At 40.6% G+C, this 20426-nt stretch overlaps 1 protein-coding gene across 2 annotated transcripts; it reads left to right on the forward strand.

Annotated features, from left to right (window-relative positions):
- Positions 1-6713: 6713 nt before the first annotated feature.
- LOC147628306 (protein DMR6-LIKE OXYGENASE 1-like) lies at positions 6714-9865 on the forward strand. Of its 2 annotated transcripts, none has more exons than XM_086814147.1 (5): positions 6714-7078; positions 7907-7999; positions 8375-8514; positions 8759-9083; positions 9480-9865. In XM_086814147.1, the coding sequence occupies exons 1-5, from the start codon at positions 6773-6775 to the stop codon at positions 9720-9722; spliced, it is 1107 nt and encodes a 368-aa protein (XP_086670273.1). In that variant the 5' UTR covers positions 6714-6772; the 3' UTR covers positions 9723-9865. The 2 variants fall into 2 exon arrangements, with proteins under 2 accessions (XP_086670273.1, XP_086670271.1); XM_086814145.1 differs by having other exon boundaries at positions 6715-7078; positions 8363-8514; positions 9480-9863.
- Positions 9866-20426: the final 10561 nt, after the last annotated feature.

Here is a 20426-nt window from a genome sequence, read left to right on the forward strand (position 1 = left end):
CAACCATCTACATAACTCATTATATGTTTTTCTATGTTGAACAAACATAATCACATGGCCTTCTACCATAGCTAATTACATAGTTTTGTATTTTAAACAAACATGATCACAGGGTCTTCTGACACTCCCAATTAAAAAGGCAAGAAGGTTGTATCGGATCCTTTGGTTTAGCAATTGCCTGGAATTCCCTACTACAAAGTTTGTGAAGACCAAGGCTTTTGAAGCATCTGTGAGAATGGGGATTGGAAACGGTGATATAGATGTATCCCACTGGGAGCCTCTTGAAGAGTTTGTTCATATGGAGTGTCTTAAAGGGATGTTCACATTAGAGAAGGGTGGTTTCTGTGATGGCACCCTCGCTAATAAGTATTGGCAAGTTGATAAAAAGGTACATGCAATAGGACTTCTTCAAACATAAAGAACGATTAGTGATGTGTACAGGCTTGTGTCAAATCCGCATGCACACTTTTGAAGTTATGCCAAGGCTTTCGAAAGCGTCTATTGACAATGGGGATTGGAAACGGTGATATAGATGTATCCCATTGGGAGCCTCTTAAAGAGTTTGTTTGTATGGAGTGTCTTAAAGGGATGTTCACTAAACCACATTTATTTTCGAATGGTGGTTTCTGTGATGGCCTTCTTCAAACCTAAAGGAGGATTAGTGATATATACATGCTTGTGTCAAATCCGCATATGCACACTTTTGAAGGTATGCTCGGTTACTACATGAAGGATTTGCATAAAAGCCATTTCAAGTTTTTTTGCCACAATGTTTCATGTGAAGAAATAACTCGTGTTCGGCAACTATATGCTCTGTATGGTCAAGGAGATCTGAAGAATAAGGTATGCCTATCACCGGTCAATCTGTTCAAGCGTGCATATGTGTTTATGGATAATTACATACCAAATAAATTTGGTGCAATGCTCGAAAACACTTTGCTTCAAATGATACACACGAGAAAATATTACCTTGCTGCATCATGGATCATACCTAAAATATGCAATGGTATGGATAGAAAGCGAGCTTCATCAATTTGGAAAGTGATGAAAATCTCACACTTAATGCAATGCACTGACATTTAAAAGTATTTTCTATGTAAAAACAATACAGAAGAAGAAAACCATGAAAGTGATCATGACAATGATGAACACAATAATAGTCGATGTCGAAGAAGAGTTTATGGCAGAAGTAGAGTGCAACAACACCTACATCTCTATCCAGGGAAAGAACTGTAAAGTTTAAGGAAGCAATTGTAAATGGACAAGATTATGTGCCTCTTTCTCCTGCCACCAGAAAATTTGCGGGTTTGCCAAAGGACCATGCTTGCTTTCCTTAAAGTACTTCTCTGGTATAGAGTATGATGTGATTCTTCATCACAAAGGCTCTGTTGCTTCTATGTATGTACAACGTTTAGCTTGTCTACTCGTTTGAAGTACTTTAAAATATCATGTAACTAAATATATTTTGTTTGTTTGTAAACGAATCCATCTCATGTTTGTAAGCGATTTGACTACAATTCTTGTGAACATTGTTGCACTTGAAGGGTTCGACTAGAAGTTCAATGTCTTTTAATGTATAGCTCTATTGATCAATATCACGTGAGTGTGCATTAGTTAATATGCACACCAAAAAAGACATGAACTGGGTTCTCATATTAGTGGTGAGAGGGGAGTGAACTTTTATGGTTTTCTTCATCGAATGTATGATTGTCAAGTGTCTGGTTATTTCTTTCTCTCTCTCTCTCTCTCTCTCTCTCTCTCTCTCTCCTTTCCTGCTCACAATGACCATCCTTTGAAACGTGATTGCGTCACAGAAGAGATATCTCTCTCATGCACACATCTCCCCCCCCCTCCCTTTCCCTGCTCGCAATGTCCATCTCTACTTGTACTCTATTCCCATTGCAGCAGAGATCTCTCTCCCTTTATCTCTTTCTCGTGCACCCATCTATCACCTCTCTCTCTCATTCTCTCTCTCTCTCTGTGTGCTTTGAGCAGTGCCTCGAGCAGCTCTGCATATAGGTATTGTTTATTCTAGGGTTCGGAGGAGGGGAGACAAGAAGATGGAAAAGCAATGAGGGTTAGGCAGCAATTCTAGGAACATTATGTTTCCCTCCCTTTTGCTTTTCCTCAACTTACTAGGCCTAGGCCTAGGGGAGAGATAGAGGGCGAGAGAGAGAGAGGAGGTGAGGACAGGAGGGGCGAGACGGAGGGGGAGGTGGCGATGAGGGAGGCAGGGAGGCCAATGCGAAGTAGAGCTAGAGCCTTAGATTTGACCCTTAGGATATTCATTAATTAGTGTCCGCTTGCGAGCACTAATTAATGAATAGATTTGGCCACCCAAACATTTTTCTGCATTTAATTAAACAAAAGCACACATTTTCTGACCAATTTTTTCATTAATTATGAACGGAGACGCCCATACCCTGGATTAAATTAGATTAATAAGACATTAGATCCACCCTAACAAAAGGAGGCATTAGACAACCCTAACAAAAGGCATTACTAAAATAGGGCACCCACGCATCGTGTTTACGAATAGGATTCCTAACCCTAACTTGCTTGACTGTCCAGAGCGGAGGACAGAGAGAGAGAGAGAGAGAGAGAGAGAGAGAGGAGTCGCGCAGCAAGAGTGCATGCAGGTACAAGCTAAGAATCGTGGCCCTTCAAACCTAGACCGCAAAACACTTGCTGTCCACACACAGAGAGAGAGAGAGAGGGGCGCCCGGTGCCCGCCTCAAACAAAACAATCCAATATAAAAAAATAAATCTCCAAAACCTTCCAACGTCAAAAAGTAGCGGGACCTGGGTGCCCTATTTCAGACTAGCTTTTCTCACGGGTTACACTTAAAGAGACTGCCCGTGGGTTTTAATGAATTATAATTGAGTCTCTTTCTCTTACTTCCTCTCTCACCTCTCTCAGTCGCTAAGGTTGTGGGTTCGAACCCTGCTGGCTACCCCGATTGATGCCTTGCCCTTGTGTTCCGATTGAAGCCTTGCCCCTGCTTTGTGGGATAAAGGGGGTCCCATGGGTACTAAGCCCGCTTCCTAACGCCAAACTTTTTTTTTTTAAAGAATAGTATACTGAATTTTTTCGTCAGTTGTGTACAAACTTATCTACGCTGGGCGCACACTATTCAAAAGGCAACTACACAAAGATATTTTGGCATGCACAAAACACAAAGTCAACGATCCTTTCCTCTTATATGCAAGTAGCATGACCCTTTTACGATGGGTTGAAAAGGGACAAAAAATCTTTTATATGTACAAAAACTTGTCTAGCAATTTCAATTGTATATTTGTTCCTCCTTTTGACACGTTCCTACGCATGATCTATAGATCAGAGCTTTACTACCTTGACTTTTATATGCGAAAATAGCATGCACTTAGTGTAGACCAAGAGACAATGTTCTAGATGGGAGACTCGTCAAGAACTTGTGCTTTTGTAAGAGCGCCACAATCAACCTTGAATATTGAATTCTATTGTAACATGAAACGCATATTGTCCCACCAAATCTCACCATCCCGTAGTAAAGAGCACCATAATCAACATTGAATATTGAATGTTCTAGATAGGAGACTCGTGAAGAACTTGTACTTTTGTAAGAGCACCACAATCAACATTGAATATTGAATTCTATTGTAACATGAAACACATATTCTCCCACCAAATCTCACCATCTAGAAAATGAATTTAAATTTATGCATAATAAATTTTATGCTAAAAGTGGAGTTTTGAGCATTATTCATTTGCCAGAAAAATAAAGAAGGTTGGAAGCTATGGTTTTGTGAAGAAAATTCTACACTATATTTAAAAATCTCATTTCTCAATTGCTCATTAGCTGAGATCTAATATTAAATGAGCCTTTTTTAATTTCCCATTGGCCGAGAAATTTTAAAGCTAAAAACTCTTTTGCTCTAAAATTACGATCTTTACTCCCGAGTCTGCGTCAAGCGCCTCATAGTTGTCTCCCATTGGTCGAAAAAATATAACTTGATTAGTTAAAAAATATAAGTATTTCTTATTATTAATTTCCAAATAATCTATTTTTTAATTTATTGTATTCTTAACCTTCTAGCTATACACATCAACGAAAGCACAATTTTTTTTCCCATATTCATCAAGTGTGGCTCTATATTTTTCTAAAATTTGTTAATTGAAAAAAATTTAGTTGAAAATTCACTGCCTTGATTTTAAAATTATTAAAGCAACTTCTTAAATGCTTTTAAAGTAAGAGTTTGGAAAGGCAAATTTTTAAAGCTGGCATTGTGGCAATGGAAGAAATATGGATAGATTTCTATAGCGAGTACAATATAAATAAAAAAGTTTTGATGTCAATAAAGGGGAGGTGCCGAATCTTTTCATGCATGCTTAAATCTACTCAAACACACACACGAAACAACAATTCCAACATAATGCCCAGCATGCACTTGGAGTGCATTCGCAAGACAAATGCAGTAGACATACATATCCACACAAAAACATGATTATGTCACCATGCATTTTCCCCTCCTTATAAGCTGCTCCAATGCTACCACAAAATTTAGAGAGGCAAGTGATAACAAACCTATGTCAACAAAGCCCGCCCTACTGTCAAAACTACATCATCCCCCTTAGATGCTCTTATGCTGCCACACTCTTTCAACATGACCACAATTGGAGAAAAACCCTTACGCTCTATGCATTTAATGCAATCAAAACCATGCTCTCATTAGACGTATCCTAGGATAAGTGCCTTTTAAGAAACATCATGCCAAAATATATCATGAAAGCATTTCCCTTTGTCAGCTGCTCCTCTACTACCACACACTTTCAACATGCAAATAAAGGTGATTGTAATTGGAAAGACACTTGTGTTGTATCCATTTAAAACAATTTAGTGCCTGGTCACTCAACATATCTCCTGATTAGTGCATGTCAAATGACAAGATGCCAAGAAGGGACCTCCCACAAATACACATACACACTCTCTCTCTCTCTCTCAAGCAACCCCCATAGGTGAGCTAATGAGAGAAGCAGTTGCCTCCACGTTTCAAAATACATGCAAGTTAACAAATCATGTGTGTGTGTGTGTGTGTGTGTGTGTGTGTGTGTGTGTGTGTGTGTGTGTGTGTGTGTGTGAGAGAGAGAGAGAGAGAGAGAGAGAGAGAGAGAGAGAGAGAGTATAGTTGTGTAAGAGGAAAGAAGCACCCTCCATAGGGTTTCAAACTGCCTGCAAGCAAATAAAGCCCATGAGAGAGAGAGAGAGGGAGAGAGAGAGAGAGAGAGAGAGAGAGAGAGAGTGGGAGAGAGAATAGCCACGTGAGAGAGCTCCATGCGCATAGTTTGCCAAAAAATGAGCTCTACGTAAGCACCTACACACAAAATACTAAGCCCATGAGAGAGAGAGAGAGAGGGGCTTACCTTCTGGGGGGAAAGAGAGAATATAGCTGTGTGAGAGAGAAGAAGCACCCTCCACGGGGTTTCAAACTACATGCAAGCAAATAAAGCCCATGAGAGAGAGAGAGAGAGAGTACCTATCTGAGAGAGCTCGATGCTCTACTGTGCATTCTTCGGAGGGGCGCGGTTGTAAAAGTCAATGTGCTTGCGTTTTTGGCAGAAGTTACCACAAAACACCCAAGTGTCATAGTTGTCCTCGTCGAGCAGCATGAAGGGACCTCAATTAAAGAGGTAGACAGTGAAGCAGCATGCCAACTGCTGCCAGGGGATGATCACCACTGTGCCCTCGAAATGGCAAGTGTAGAGGACTCCACCACCATGACATTCAGGTCAGAAAAGAGGGGTAGTAGAACCCACTCCACCAACGCATGAATGACCTTCCCTTCCAGGTTTTTGATCTAATCACAATGGAGTCCCTCTAGACCTTGCAATACATTCATCACTGCCTTCTCCACTTGCTCCGTGCGCTCAGCTGCGTGCGGGGCTTTGCTCCCGCAACAGCCGCCACCTTGCAGGAAGCTTGCATATTCATGCACCTCCACCTATGCTTTTATAACTAAAATGCACCACCAAATTAGGTTCTCTCTGCATGTCTCTCGGTTTTTCTACAACCCCTACACAATCACTTGCACACAAAATTCTAAGCCCATGAGAGAGAGAGAGAGAGGCTTACCTTGTGTGTGGGGGGGAGAGAAGGAGAGAGCTATGGCAAAAGGCTATGGGAGTTGCAAGCAAAAACCATATGAGAGAGAGATGGTTGTTGTGTGTGAGAGAAAGGGAGAGAATGATGAGAGAGAGACTGCTACCTGTTTAACGATTTGAATTAGTCTTTTAGAACTGCAACATGCCCCCCCATATGCACTTTAATTTGAATTTTAAACTCTAAAAAAGACCTTTCTCCCCCCCTTCTTATCATTTGCATGTGGAACCACGAAAATTGAAAGAAAGTTCTTGAATTTTAAACTCTAAAAAAGACGTGGAACCACGAAAACTGAAAGAAAGTTCTTGTTAGTAGACTATAGATGGATACCTAAAAAACTCACCACTTGGTAGTTTTAAAAAAAACATGACTTCTCCTTTTATATGTAGGAAGAAGATACGAAAGACAAGTATCTAACATACACTCTCTTTTTTAAACTCTCTCTCTCACACACACACTTGTTCTTTGGAACCAACCCCCAAAAATAAATAAATAAATAAATAAATAGATAATCACTCTTATTTGGAAAAAAAAAACAGCCCCCCCTCCCCTTCAAAAAGAACCAAGTCCCTCGCTCTCTTGACACACGTTTTTCGTGAAAAACAAACACACACACACACACACACACACACACCATGGCGTGCAGAAGAGCTGATGAGCTTCCATTAACGGGGATTCAAGAGATTGTGGAATCATCGCGGGAGCACTTGGTGGCGGTACCGCAGGCCTTCATCCGGCCTCTTCATGACAGGCCCCAATTGTCCCCGATCTCCTCATCACTGCAATTAGATGAACAAGCTGCTGCTGCTCCTCCTCCTCCTCATCAGCAGCAGCAGCTGCTGCTGCCCATCATCAACATCTCGGGCCTCCACTCCCCGCACACCAGGCCCCAAGTCCTCCAGCAAATCGGTCAAGCCTGTACAGATTGGGGCTTCTTTCAGGTCCTTTCCATCCTTTGTTCTTTCTCAATCCTAACTTGCTGAAGTAAAACAGTCTTGGTTGTAACGCTCGTCGGATGAGCTCTGTCATAGCGCCTAGATTTTTTGGGGGGTTTGCGGAGGGGGGGATTAGAGCGCAGTGCAATCAAATTAAGTGACGAGACAGTCTCATGTATGAAGTAGATGTTGTTGTAGTGGAGTTCTTATTAGCTTCTCAATGCTTTGTTAAAGTTTCTTAACAAAATCATGTAAAACTACACTATTTTGCTATCAAGTAAATGTTGTAGTAGTGGAGCTCTTATTAGCTTTTCAATGATTTGTTCAAGCTTTTTAATGATTTGTTCAAGCTTTTCAATGATTTGTTCAAGCTTTTTAACAAATCCTCATGTAAAAATATACTATTTTGTTGACAAGTTGTCATCCGCAATTTGCTCTAGCGGTAAAAGGTTTGGGCTCATAATCAAGAGGTTCTCGATTCAAGTCCCCTCTAGGCCCTTTCAGAAGGACACGTATGCTCCTCGGGGGTGTTCGTGGCGGCCGTGGTTCTTCCCCTTTCTCTTGGGGTACTCTTTTGTAGTAACTCTGCTTGCCCTCACAAGGCTGTTGTCATTGTAGGTTCTTGCCCGAGTATCATATGTGCGTAGGTCTGCGTGGTTCTTGCCCGAATTGATCTAGTGGCTTCAATTGTTCAATATGTGCGTAGGTCCGCGTGGTTCTTGCCCGAATGGATCAAGTGCCTTCAATTAGTCAAATATTTGGAAAGGATCCACTCTCTTGAAAAAAAAAACTATTTTGCTGACAAGTGGTCCTAAGGTATCAATGGTGATGCAGGCAGTCAACCATGGGGTGAGGGATGAAATAGTGGAAGAAATGAGGGCAGCTTGCTTGAGATTTTTCAATCAGCCAGCAAGCGAAAGGAACAAGGTAATCAAAGCTATTTCACTACCACAGTCGCATCACACATTCATATTTCGAGGATATACCCTGTTCATCAGAAAAATGTTTCATTGTCAAAAAAAAATCCGTGCACTTGTTCAATCCCTGTTTCTTACATTGGGTTTTTTTTTTGGTGTGGGAGAGACATAGTTAAATCCTCGGCACATTCAGCTTAACTCTTTTCAAACTAGAATCCCATGAATGGCACTATCTGTACAAACATGGAACTTTTTTACACAAGTACTAGTTTAAATTGGAGATTGTGAAAGATCATACTATGGTGTCATTATTTACAAGCACTAAAGATCATTGTAATTTATACTAAAGTATTGTTATCTACAAGCATTGAAGTTGAGATGTCAGAAATATGACGCCCCTGTGGCCTACACTACGAGCTTCAACCCTTCCAAGGAGGTGACACGTGATTGGAAAGACGTACTATATGTGCGCGACAAGCCTGGAGTGGGTTGCAACGGTTTCGACATTGCTCCTGAGGTTTGCAGGTATCTTTCCATTATCAATAAGCTCCATTTTTTTATGTTGTACATAAGTGGTTATACAAAAAATAAAATAAAATTAACTACTTCAAGAAAGAGGAGTGTCTAAGTATCTCATCTTGGCCACCATAAGATGTGAATTTTGCATTGTATATATCTGAATGATATACCTTTTGGGCTTAATAATATGCACACAAATGGAGTGTGGAGCACTTAAATACATTGCTTTTCTTTGTTGTTGAATACTTAGGGAAGCCTTCCAAGAGTACAGAAGAGGGGTGGAGAAGCTCGCAAATGTGTTATATGAGGCCATTTTCGAGAGCTTAGGCTTGAACTTAGCCTTTCTGAAGGAGGTGGTGCCGTCCATAGCTAGACTAGTAATGGCGGTGAATTACTACCCTCCATGCCCGGACCCCCGTCTCACTTACGGAATAAGCAGGCACTCCGACATCGGCTCTTTCACCATCCTCCTTCAAGACGAAGTTCCTGGTTTGCAAATTAGAAAAGGAGATGATTGGTTCTCAGTAAAGCCCCTTCCTGGTGCTTTTGTAATCAACATGGGTGACCAAATTGAGGTTTGCTCCTAAATCCAGTTTCTATAAGAAGAAACTCTCTCTCTCTCTCTCTCTCTCTCTCTCTCTCTCTCTCTCTCTCTTACACCCACACACACACACCCACACAAGTGTATGCAAGCGCGTGCACACACACACACACACATGCATGTATGCACGAGATTTGGACGTATCCTTGAATCTACTCAGCACACACCCCATCCCCACACACTCACAGGCGAGCACTCGCGCCGCACGCAGCCACACACATACACATGCTTGCACGCACGCATGTGAGGTTTTGCATGTATGCTTGAAACTACTCACGAATGGAATATTTAAATGAAAATCTCTCTCTCTCTCTCTCTCATGTGTGCTTTTCATGTGATACTCTCATATGTGTTGTTTTCATGCTTACAGATACTGAGCAATGGAAAGTACAAAAGCATTGAACATAGGGCCATTACAAATGCTGAAAAGCCAAGAATGTCAATTGCATGCTTCTATGCACCTAGCGAAAATGAGAATATTGCACCCCTTCCAAATTTTGTAAGTGAAAGTGAACCAGCTCTCTATAAAGAGGTGAAGTTTAGAGATTATGTGAGGAACTTCTTCAACAAAGAATTGATGCCAAATAGAGTGACTTTGAATTTGGCAAAGTAATTTAGATACGTTTGAAGTCTAATCCTCTTTTCCTTCTAATACATTGAACATATCTTTGTTTTATATATACAAGTGGTATATGGACAACATTTTGAGACAATGTAGATGTTTCGTGTTTTCATACGATACACCCAAACTTCTTGCAATCTCTTGATTGAATTTTAATCACCTTATGAATCATAAACCCAAGAATGTGTAGGATTCTTTTGTGAGGTTTTATATGGCTTGTTTTATTAGAGGGTTTAGTTTTTGCATCATCAGCCACATTAAATGAGAGGGTTTACTATTTTTTGACTTGTTTTATTAGAGGGTCTAATGTGTGCATCATTAGCCATAGTTTTTTTTTTAAAGAGAGTGTAGGTCCTTCCACCACAACCTTTATGCACACACCCAAATACCACATGGAGGTATCACACTTTCCAAATATTACCCCAAGGAGCATAGGTGGCCCTCTTGAAGAGGCTAGAGGAATTTACAAGTGACTTTTTAGTCATAGTTAATTAAACATTTGGTAAAATCCCTCTTATTAAATCATGTCAGAGTTTAAATGTAGTGATTTCGAAAAAAATATATTTGAATAGCATAATTTTGGAATGTCAATAAATTTAATTTAAGTGCTATTCTTTGTAAGATGACCACAATATTCATCAATGTATCATAAAGTTATCTTTTTTCATTGCCTTATTAATCATCACTTTTCAAATGGTCTATTTGTTTTTAATGTTTTAATGAGAGGAACAAGAACAAGATGAGGACAAGCACAAAGCGAGTTTTGAACCACCACATGCACCCTCAAATATCATTATGCTATGACTATGTTGGAATTCTTTTTGCAAAATATACACATTTCCTTTTTATACACCCTTGTACCCTAGAGACAAAAATATACACATTTCCTTTTTATACACCCTTGTACCCTAGAGACAAAAATCACCCACCACCAGTTGATTAGATACCACCATCTCTCTCTCTCTCTCTCTCTCTCTCTCTCTTTGTCAGGGTGTTGTTTTTGGGGTGTGTGTGTGGGGGGGGGATGGGGGATGGGGGATGGTGGGGGGGACATTTTCTGGAGACTGTGGGTACCTAAATATGACACGCTATTTCCTAATCGATACGAAACAAACTTTTTCATACAAAAAAAAAATGAATTTTACAAATAAAATTACCATTTGAAAATTGTGACTGAAACTTATATTGGTCCGCGTAAATATTTAGACCCTATGTAAACTTCTCTCTCTCTCTCTCTCTCTCTCTCTCTCTCTCTCTCTCTCTCTCTCTCTCTCTCTCTCTCTCTCTCTCTCTCTCTCTCTTACACACACACAAACGTGTATACACACGCAACACACAAATCATAAATTTCTCGTTTCTTCAAGATCGTTGTCTTAAATGACAACTCACTTTAGGTAATGCATTAGTCTATGTGTGTGTGTGTGTGTGTGTGTGTGTGTGTGAGAGAGAGAGAGAGAGAGAGAGAGAGAGAGAGAGAGAGAGTGTGTGTGTGTGTGTGTGTGTGTGTGTGTGTGTGTGTGAGTGAGAGAGAGAGAATCTGAATCTGAACCTAGTCTTAATTTTTTCAAAAATAGGGAGAGAATTTTAGCAGTGTAGACTTTTCACATGCATAGAGTAAAGGATCCATTTTGCTAAGACTCAAAATTGTGTTAACACCAAGTATTAAAGACTATGGTACATGCACCACATTAATAATGAGAAAAATACATAAATCCATCATTTATTTTAACTAGGATGAAAGTTTTAACCTTGAAAATTTGGTTGTAGAACTTGTTGCACTACCAACGAGGCATGGTAGCAATAGTGTATGCAATTAGAAGGGCACGATCAAAAGGGAAAGAATGAAGTAGGATGCCATCAAATATGTCACCTTGTTGCGCTCCTTCCAACGAGAAGGAGCACAACAAGGTTAGATTCACCACATCAACTACCAATTGTACTAAAGGATATTTCTTCCGTTTGTCTATACTCATAAACAATGTTTGAAAAGAGACGTGCGAGACTTCAAGGAAGTAGAATAGAGCTGACAAAATAGGGAACAATCAGCTCGATCCTTGCCTCATTGTGTAATGTGGCGGCGGGCAAGATAATGGGCAATTATTATGAGCCCACAGCCATGGGGACTTGAGGCTCGACGCCCAAGAGTAAGTGAAATGTGAAAGAGGACTCCCCACTTGATAAGTGAAAATGGGAGACTCTGTAGGGATCTAATTTGTGTTGTGAATGTATCTTGAGTCAAGCTAATAGAGTTTCCATTAAGGCTAATAGTATACTTTTACAAAAATGTCAACTTCCTCAAGAATAGTATTCTTCAAAAGTGGCTTGCATCAAAAATAGCTTTCTTGAGCGTGCAAGCTAGGATTCTTTTAAAAATAGGTGTCAGCCTTTTGAACCTTATAAAAGTGCACATGTCTTGAAAAATAAAATATGCACTAGGGAGCTTTCACGTCCAAATTAACATATATACATTGCCAATGAATATAAATAGCATCCAAATAAATTAATGGCACTTGTCGTCACAAAATCAAATTCATTATTTGATATTCAAAATTTGTCATCTCAAAGTATATCTCCTGATGGTCACCAGCTCGCCTCCATTATCCGGTCCAATCATCTGCACTTGCATCAACTAGCCAATCAATTAATAAATTAATTGATTAAAATAAACATCCGTATAAAAATTCATCTCAACAAGACGATGCAACAAATACTTTGCACGCATGCACAGGTTGACCCATGTATGCATAAAGTAAGCTACGATCGCTTGGGTTTAGAAAGGTGTCCCAATCTAAACCCATCTCAGAGAATTCATACACAAAAAACTGGGAATATAAATATTCCATGAACTCTTTTTAAGAATCCATAATTACACAACATGGGAATATATAAAATATTCCATGAATTCATGCTCAATAACATGCCTCGAGGTTGACAAGTAATTGTCCACAGTTGTCACAAAATCATCAATAATAATCATAGGCTAGAATCCCTGTAAGATGCAATCAAGGATTGATAGGGCGATGAGGGCATGATCAGGTAACCATTGAGAAGCTTCAATTGGGTGACCTACCAAGTATCTATGATAAACATTGCCTTTGGTTCTTTTCTAATTTAGTGTAATTAGATGATGGAAAGAAAAAGCTATAAACAGATGAATATATAAAATATTATATAGTCAGAGCAAAAGGTTTTGTTATGACATGAGTTATGAATCTACAATCCTCTATAAACATTTGTTTCCATACTCACAAAGATCTTTTCAGGGGGGAAGGATGGATTGTAGGAAACGAAGGTGATCAACAAAATCTTCATGACAGATAGAGGTGTCGTTCTCTATTCTATACCCGCGCAAATAATTCTATATTGTTCCATAATTTGATAAAATTGGATGTTAGGGGAAACAACTATGTGTTACCTATAGATAGTATAACATAAAAGGATTCATGGTAGTTTGCCCAGATTTTTGCACATTCATCCTCTTGTTTACCATTAAATATATGGATTAATTCTTGGAAGAGATGTGCATTACGTGTTAAAATGTAAGCGAGACGAAGGCATTCAGCAATAAGTTGTAGAAGTTCAGGTAGCTGTCGTGGATTTTGCGGATTCGTATTTGTCATTGGGAATTGTACTAATTATTCTTAACCCAAGATTTTCCACCTCTTTATCCACTAGCTCTTCATGGCTTCAATCAATTGCAATCAAATTGTCTGATACCACTGTTGAGGGAGGTTGATATGAACCCATAAAATTTGATTGCAATAAATAAAATATTAGAAAATAAATAGAACAAAAAAGATACTCAATACTCAGTATTGGGTCCAATCTTCCCCCATACAAGAGTGAGCCCATGCTTCCACTTGGTGTACTTAAATATATTTTATGAGTGGCCTTTGGGGCTCAAAAATAGTATACTTTTACAAAAATGGCAACTTCCTCAAGAATAGTATTCTTCAAAAGTGGCCTGCATCAAAAAAAGCTTTCTTGAGTGTGCGAGCTAGGCTTCCAAAAATTATAGAACTTGAAAATAAAATAGTGTCTTTGAAACAAGAAAATGATCAATTGAAAACCTTAAAAGAAACTCCAATAGGGTTAAGAGCACGAGTAAAACGAATGCGGGATGTAGTTAACTTGACAGAGAGATCTGGACAAAGGAAAAAAAGGTTAAAACTTGTAAGAGATCATGTTACTACCCTTCTAGGATTTGACATGTCTAATGCTCAGGAAAGGGTAAGATTTTTGAATGAGCTTATGAATAGGTCGGATATCTTGAAACTTTTGAAACTTCCTGAAAATCAAACTCAAAAAAAACTAGTCTTTCAACATCTACTAAAAGATATGGACTTATTGGTCCAGCCTTCCCAAATGCAAGAAGTTTGTGACACAGTGGGAGTGAGTAGAAAGGGATACAGAGCCATCTCTAAAACCTGGTTCAGGGTCCTTAAGTATTACAAAATCAAAGCTTTTGGGTTGCCTAGACCTCACAATGTTGGAAAATATAGAACTCTGTTAAATGAGGAAATTTCCAAACATTTCGGAGAGTATTTCTATATTGAGGGAACAATGCCATATGAGAGAGAAAAAAATCGGACCTTCTTCATCGCTTGGTTCCGGATCCTCCCCTATCACTTGGCCATACCCCGAATCAAGCAATAGAGCCGATCTCCATTTTCACTTTGTTCCGGACCTTCTTCATCGCTTGGTTCCGGATCCTCCCCTATCACTTGGCCATACCCCGAATCAAGCAATAGAGCCGATCTCCCCTATCACTTGGCCATACCCCGAATCAAGCAATAGAGCCGATCTCCATTTTCACTTTGTTCCGGACATATCTGGAATCAAGCGATTGAGCTATTCCAATCCTTTTGGAAGCTATTCATCGCTTAGTTCCGGCTACCCCTTAATTAAGTGATAGAGCCTCAATATATTATCGCTTAGTTTTGCATATGCCTAAATCAAGCCAAATCGCATAGTTCTGGGTATAGCCCGAATCAAGCGATAGAGCTAATCCAACCAATTTGGATCCGCCCCATCGCTTAGTTCGGGCCACTGTTAGTTTTTTTATCTCAACTCACAAATCACCCCGATCGGGTTCTCTTCTTTTTCTTAAACTTCAATGGCGAGGACAAAACAGACTGCAAGGAAAGTCTACGTCCCTTTGGAGACTGAAAAAGCTCAAGACAAACCAGGATCTTCCAAAAAGCCAGTTGTCGATGAAAAACAAGAAAAGCCTCCTCCAAAGCCTCGTGCTAGGGCAACAGCAAGAAAGAGATTAAACTATCAGGTGAAGTCACTAAGAGAGATTAAACTATCAGGTGAAGTCACTAAGAGAGATCAGAGCGGCACAAAAATCTACTAATCTTCTCATCCCTCGACTGACATTTATGCGGGTTGTCAAGGACATATCAGAAAGGTTAATTGGCAAAATGAGAAACACATATCTTGATAAAGTCCGATGGGAGTCACAGGCCCTTATGTGTCTTCAAGAGGCTGCTGAGGATTTTTTGATCGACTTTATGAATGATGGATACATTGCTGCTGCATTTTCTCATAGGATCACTCTCATGAGAAAAGATTTTGTGCTTGTGTCCAGACTTAGATACAAGTTTGACAAAACTTTGGAACCCATTCCAAGTCAAGATATGAGGGCTTTTGAAATTCTAAATATTCCTCCAGCAAGACAACCCAAACAATCAGTTGTTATTGTACAAGAAAAGCTCACGATATTAAAGAAGAAGTGGAGAAAGAGAGAGAGCAGGAGAAGATTGCAGAGGATGCCATTCTTTCTCAGCAAGCTGAAATTCTTCATGCATCCAATTCAGAACTTTATCAGAATGTAACAGGTCAAATGGTAGTAGATGTCTCCATGCATGGAGAGGATGAGGTTTATTGTGACATTGCCCCTAAAGACACAAGTATGCTTGTGAATCACAATATTAAGATATGTGACACAGTCCTCTTTATCTGTCTGAGGTTTGTGTGGATTTCCTTTTGCTTTCTTGATGAATTTCTCAGATTCCATATTTTATTGATATGTTTTGTTTATGTCTCCAGATGTCTTATGAGGGATCTTCCTGACTGAATGGCTATGCAAGTGACCATTCTTGATCCCCTTGTTACACAGTGCCTTTTCAATAGGCAAGGGGATCTTGCAAGTTTTCTAAATAACTTTGATATGCTGACATATGCAATTACATTGTATACCCTTATGTTGAAGTGTAAGACTCACACTCAATTATCTTTTGTCCATCATTACAATATTCACAACTAATTGCAGTATTCATCTTATCACAGAGGCCATTGGAGTCTTATTATCTTCAATCTATTGGATAGAGATGTAATCTTTATGAATGCTTTAGTATCCATTCATGGGAGAAGTAAAATGTAAGAATCAACTTTACCATGGTTTATGTTCTAGAGCAATATTTTGTAAGTTTTCAATTGTTTGGTTGACCCTCAATATTTTATGCTTGCAATATGTTCTAGAGCAATATTTTGTAAGTTTTCAATTGTTTGGTTGACCCTCAATATTTTATGCTTGCAGTGCTGCCAAACTTTACCATGGTTTATGTTCTAGAGCAATATTTTGTAAGTTTTCAATTGTTTGGTTGACCCTCAATATTTTATGCTTGCAATATGTTCTAGAGCAATATTTTGTAAGTTTTCAATTGTTTGGTTGACCCTCAATATTTTATGCTTGCAGTGCTGCCAAACTTATCTTGAGTTTCCTAGGTTCCACCTATGAAGACTACAAACTTGAAGATTTTAAGTACTACAATCAGAAAGTTCCTTTGCAGAAAGACTCAACATATCTTGAGTCAAGATTTAGAATGACAACACTTACTGTAAGTTCATGTAATGATAGCATTGATTGATTGGGTCAATACATTTAGTGACTTTCTCATATTAAGAAATTTTATCATTTTCTTTTGCCTTAGTTGCATGAATATCCAGCTCCGCAAGAAATAATCCCGGCAAGGCACAGCCTCTCGATCATTTTAATTTTTGTTATGAGTTGCAGGCATTATTTTTTTCTCTCGGATCGGAGAATCCTGGAGTAGCGTCCTTGTAAAGGCTCGCAGCGCAACACAAATCGACAGGCGACCGTAAAGGGGGGTGACTCTTTTCTCTCCACCACTGCTCATTTTATTAGCATTTTTTTTTAGTAATTTCTGAGTTCTCGCATTATTTTTTTTGTAAGAATTAAAGATGTCTGCTAGGCGTAGTGTGTCCCCACCGCCTTCTACTTCTTTACGTTTTTCCAGTCTCTTGTCCTCGGTCGCGGGTTTGACCCCGACCGAATTGTCAGGCCGTACACGCCCGACCGTTGTTCGGTCCGGAGTCGATCACGCGTGATCCACCAGTGCCCTCCTCGTCTATTGACCCCGCCCTAGGACCCAGCGAGCCTACAGTGGCCGCATTAGCTGATGACCCCTTTCTAGCCGCCGATGAGCCCCAGAGGACATGAACACTAACGTCGAACACTAACGTCGTTGAGGGGACCGAGGAGGACCTCTTGGAGTATGACGACGATGATTATGACCTATTGGACCCTGCTGATGTCCTGACAGAGACGGAGCTCTCTAGTGGACTGTTTAAATATCTTAATGCCAAATTGAACACTATGGGTAAAGTCCAGGTTGATTTAGTCACGATGCTACAGAGCATCTCCACACGGTTAGATGCACTGACAGCCGCCTCGGCTAGTACTCCGACTCCTCGTGGTATCCGAGCTCCTGCGGCACGGGTGAGCGTAGCCTCGCCAGTGGTTGCAGGAGTACAGAGGCCGTCCGTAGCGACAGCTTCGTCGTTAATTAAAAGACTTAAAGCCGCCTAGTTTTGGTGGCGAGGAAAAGGAGAGAAACAAGGACTCAGTCAATATGTTTCTAGCTAAGTGGTCAAATTTGTACGCGCTGCGACAGCAGCCTAGCCGTATACAGCCCGTAGAGGCTAGCCTCTACGGGCTAGCCTCTCATTAACCGGCAAAGCGTACAAGCAAAGCGTACAAGTGGTGGATGAGTTTGACAACTCGCCCTGCCACTTGGACGGAATTTGAAACGATGTTTCGAAAAGAATTTTTGCCTGTTAATGAGGCAGAGAGAAGCTGGGAGTTATGGGACAAGTGCTCGATGGAGAACAAATCCCTAACTCAGTACATCTCAAACTACAGGGAGCTGGTACTCAAGCTAAAGGGAATCGATGCATTCCAGACATTGCGAGACTTTAAGAGAGGCCTCAAAGATGATTACCTTGAGTACGTAGAGCCCTTACAGAGCCTAAAGACTTAGCAGAGGCAATTCAATATACACAGATATTTGATGACATCAAGCGCCATAGTGCGCATGGTGGTTCTAGCAGGGCCGAGGGTAGTGAAAAGAGGAGGTCAGGCCTCAAAAGAAAAGGGTTCCGCAGTGAGAAACAAGGGAATAGGACGGACCAGGAAGGACAAGGTGGTCATTGGTCTAAAAAACCGCGACCATCCAGGAAGAAAAGAGACACCGAAATCTAAAAGAAAGAGCAATATATTAAAGCGCGAAAGGAAAATCGCTGCTTTAATTGCAATGAAGTAGGGCACACAAAGACTGAGTGTCCAAAACCTAAAGCCAGCACGAGTGGCAACGAGCCCAAAAAAGATGGCAAATCTTCTAGGCAGTTGCATACAGTGCAGAGACTCCCTCTCAGTTCCGCAGAATTCAGAGAGGTGACAGTGTGTCATTGTGATGAGCATCACGCTTGTTCAGTGACACCAGCAATGTGGCAGCCTACTGTAGGTCCGCATGACATGGTGCGCATGTATGGCACCATAGGTGGCCGTAGAGTTGCAGTTTTTATTGATGATGGAGCTAGCCACAACTTTTTGAACTACTCATTAGTCAAGAAGTTGGGGTTGACTGAGACCCGGAGCGATCATGAGTATACTGTTGGCCTAGCCAACGGATATGACAAAACGGTATGGAATACCGTAGTATTGGGAGTTAGATCGTGCGCAGCGTAACTACTCGGCTTACGAGCGAGAGTTACTAGCGATAGTTCATGCACTGAAAAAGTGGAGACACTATTTATATGGTGCCACTTTTGAGGTCCGGACGGACCATGAAAGTCTGAAATGGCTTTCAAGTCAAAATGAACTGAAGGGTAGAAAAGCTCGGTGGGCGGAGATTCTACAAGAGTTTGACCTTCAGATACGTTGCCAGAAAGGTAAGTATAACGTGGTGGCAGATGCACTTAGCTGCATGCCACAGATTAATGAACTTAGTTTCACAGTCTTCAAGAATGATTTCTTGGAGTCCCTACGTGGTTTATGTGAGCACGATCCATCTTTTACAGAGGTTTGGCGCGCTGTACGCGTACGCGTACGCACTTCTTCACAGACGCGACCACCTCCCTCATTGGCACGTATTGCTAGTCCGGAAAGACTGGCCGAAGGTGCAACGAGAAGGGAAGCGAGAGTTAGTCCGGAGAGACTAGCTGTGTCTTTTGGGTATAGTTTGGAGCTGGAGAGTTCTTACGTAGGCCCTTCATCACCTTTGACTGCCATGGCTTCAAAGGGGAGTGATAAACTTCGTCGGGGGGAGAAATATGCTAATTACTCCATTGACGACGGGTACTTACTCTACAAGGGTAGAATATGTGTACCAACTATTGGTGACTTTCGGGCCCAAATTCTTAAATAAAGTCATGATAGTCCAATGCGGGTCATCCTGGGATTCAGAAGACCTATGCACTAGTAAAAAGACAGTTTTATTGGCCTAGTTTGTTTAAGGACATCCAGACTTATGTGCTCAAATGCAGTAAGTGCCAGGTCAATAAACATGAACGTCTTAAGGTTGGAGAACTACTCCATCCGCTGGAGATTCCTTAAGGGAAATGGGAAAGCATTTCCATGGATTTCATTACCGGTTTACCCAAGACGAGTCGAGGGAATGACTCGGTGTGGGTGGTAGTGGACAGGTTAACTAAAATGGCAAAGTTTATTGCCACGAAGAAAACTATTAAAACGCCAGAGTTGGCAAAACTCTTTATTGAACATCTCTACAAGCTATATGGCCTGCCCCCGCAGATATAGTATCGGATAGAGATAGAAAGTTCAACAGTCATTTTTGGAGGGAAGTCTTTAAAAAGCTGGATACTACTCTGAGTATGAGTACGGCAGATCATCCGAAGTCTGATGGTCAAACTGAAAGAATTAACCAAATTCTAGAGGATATGTTGCGTTCTTATGTTAGTAAGAAGCAATCTAATTGGGAAGAGTACTTGCCCTTATTGGAGTTTGCCTATAACAACTCCAAACACTCAGCGACTGGATTTACACCATTCATGTTAATGTATGGATTCCAGCCGAGATCTCCGATGGCTGTAGGCCTAGAAAAGGAGAAGATTCAATTTGTCAAGGATTTCCTTGAAGATATGAATGATATGCTCAGAGCCGCACATGAAAGCATTCGTAGCGCTCAGGATCGCGCTAAAACTTATGTGGATAAAGGACGAAGAAAGGTGACCTTTGCTGAAGGTGACTTTGTATTCCTCAAGGTTCCTGCGCAGTCAGAAACCATGAAAACGGGAAAGTGTGATAAACTTTCTCCGAGATATTGTGGTTCTTTTAAAACCCTTAAGAAGATTGGGGACGTAGCATATAAACTTGAGTTACCGGAGAGTTCTCAAGTCCATCATGTCTTCCATGTCAGTAAACTGAAG

This window comes from Cibotium barometz, chromosome 19, assembly GCF_041138505.1.
Source record: "Cibotium barometz isolate CiBa-2024 chromosome 19, ASM4113850v1, whole genome shotgun sequence".
Lineage (NCBI taxonomy): Eukaryota > Viridiplantae > Streptophyta > Polypodiopsida > Cyatheales > Cibotiaceae > Cibotium > Cibotium barometz.

Coding starts and splice junctions, on each gene's coding strand:
- LOC147628306 (XM_086814145.1), top strand. CDS start 6,773: ATGGCGTGCAGAAGAGCTGATGAGCTTCCATTAACGGGGATTCAAGAG. Junction 8,000..8,362: donor CAGCAAGCGAAAGGAACAAG/GTAATCAAAGCT, acceptor CAAGCATTGAAG/TTGAGATGTCAGAAATATGA. Junction 8,515..8,758: donor ATTGCTCCTGAGGTTTGCAG/GTATCTTTCCAT, acceptor TTGAATACTTAG/GGAAGCCTTCCAAGAGTACA.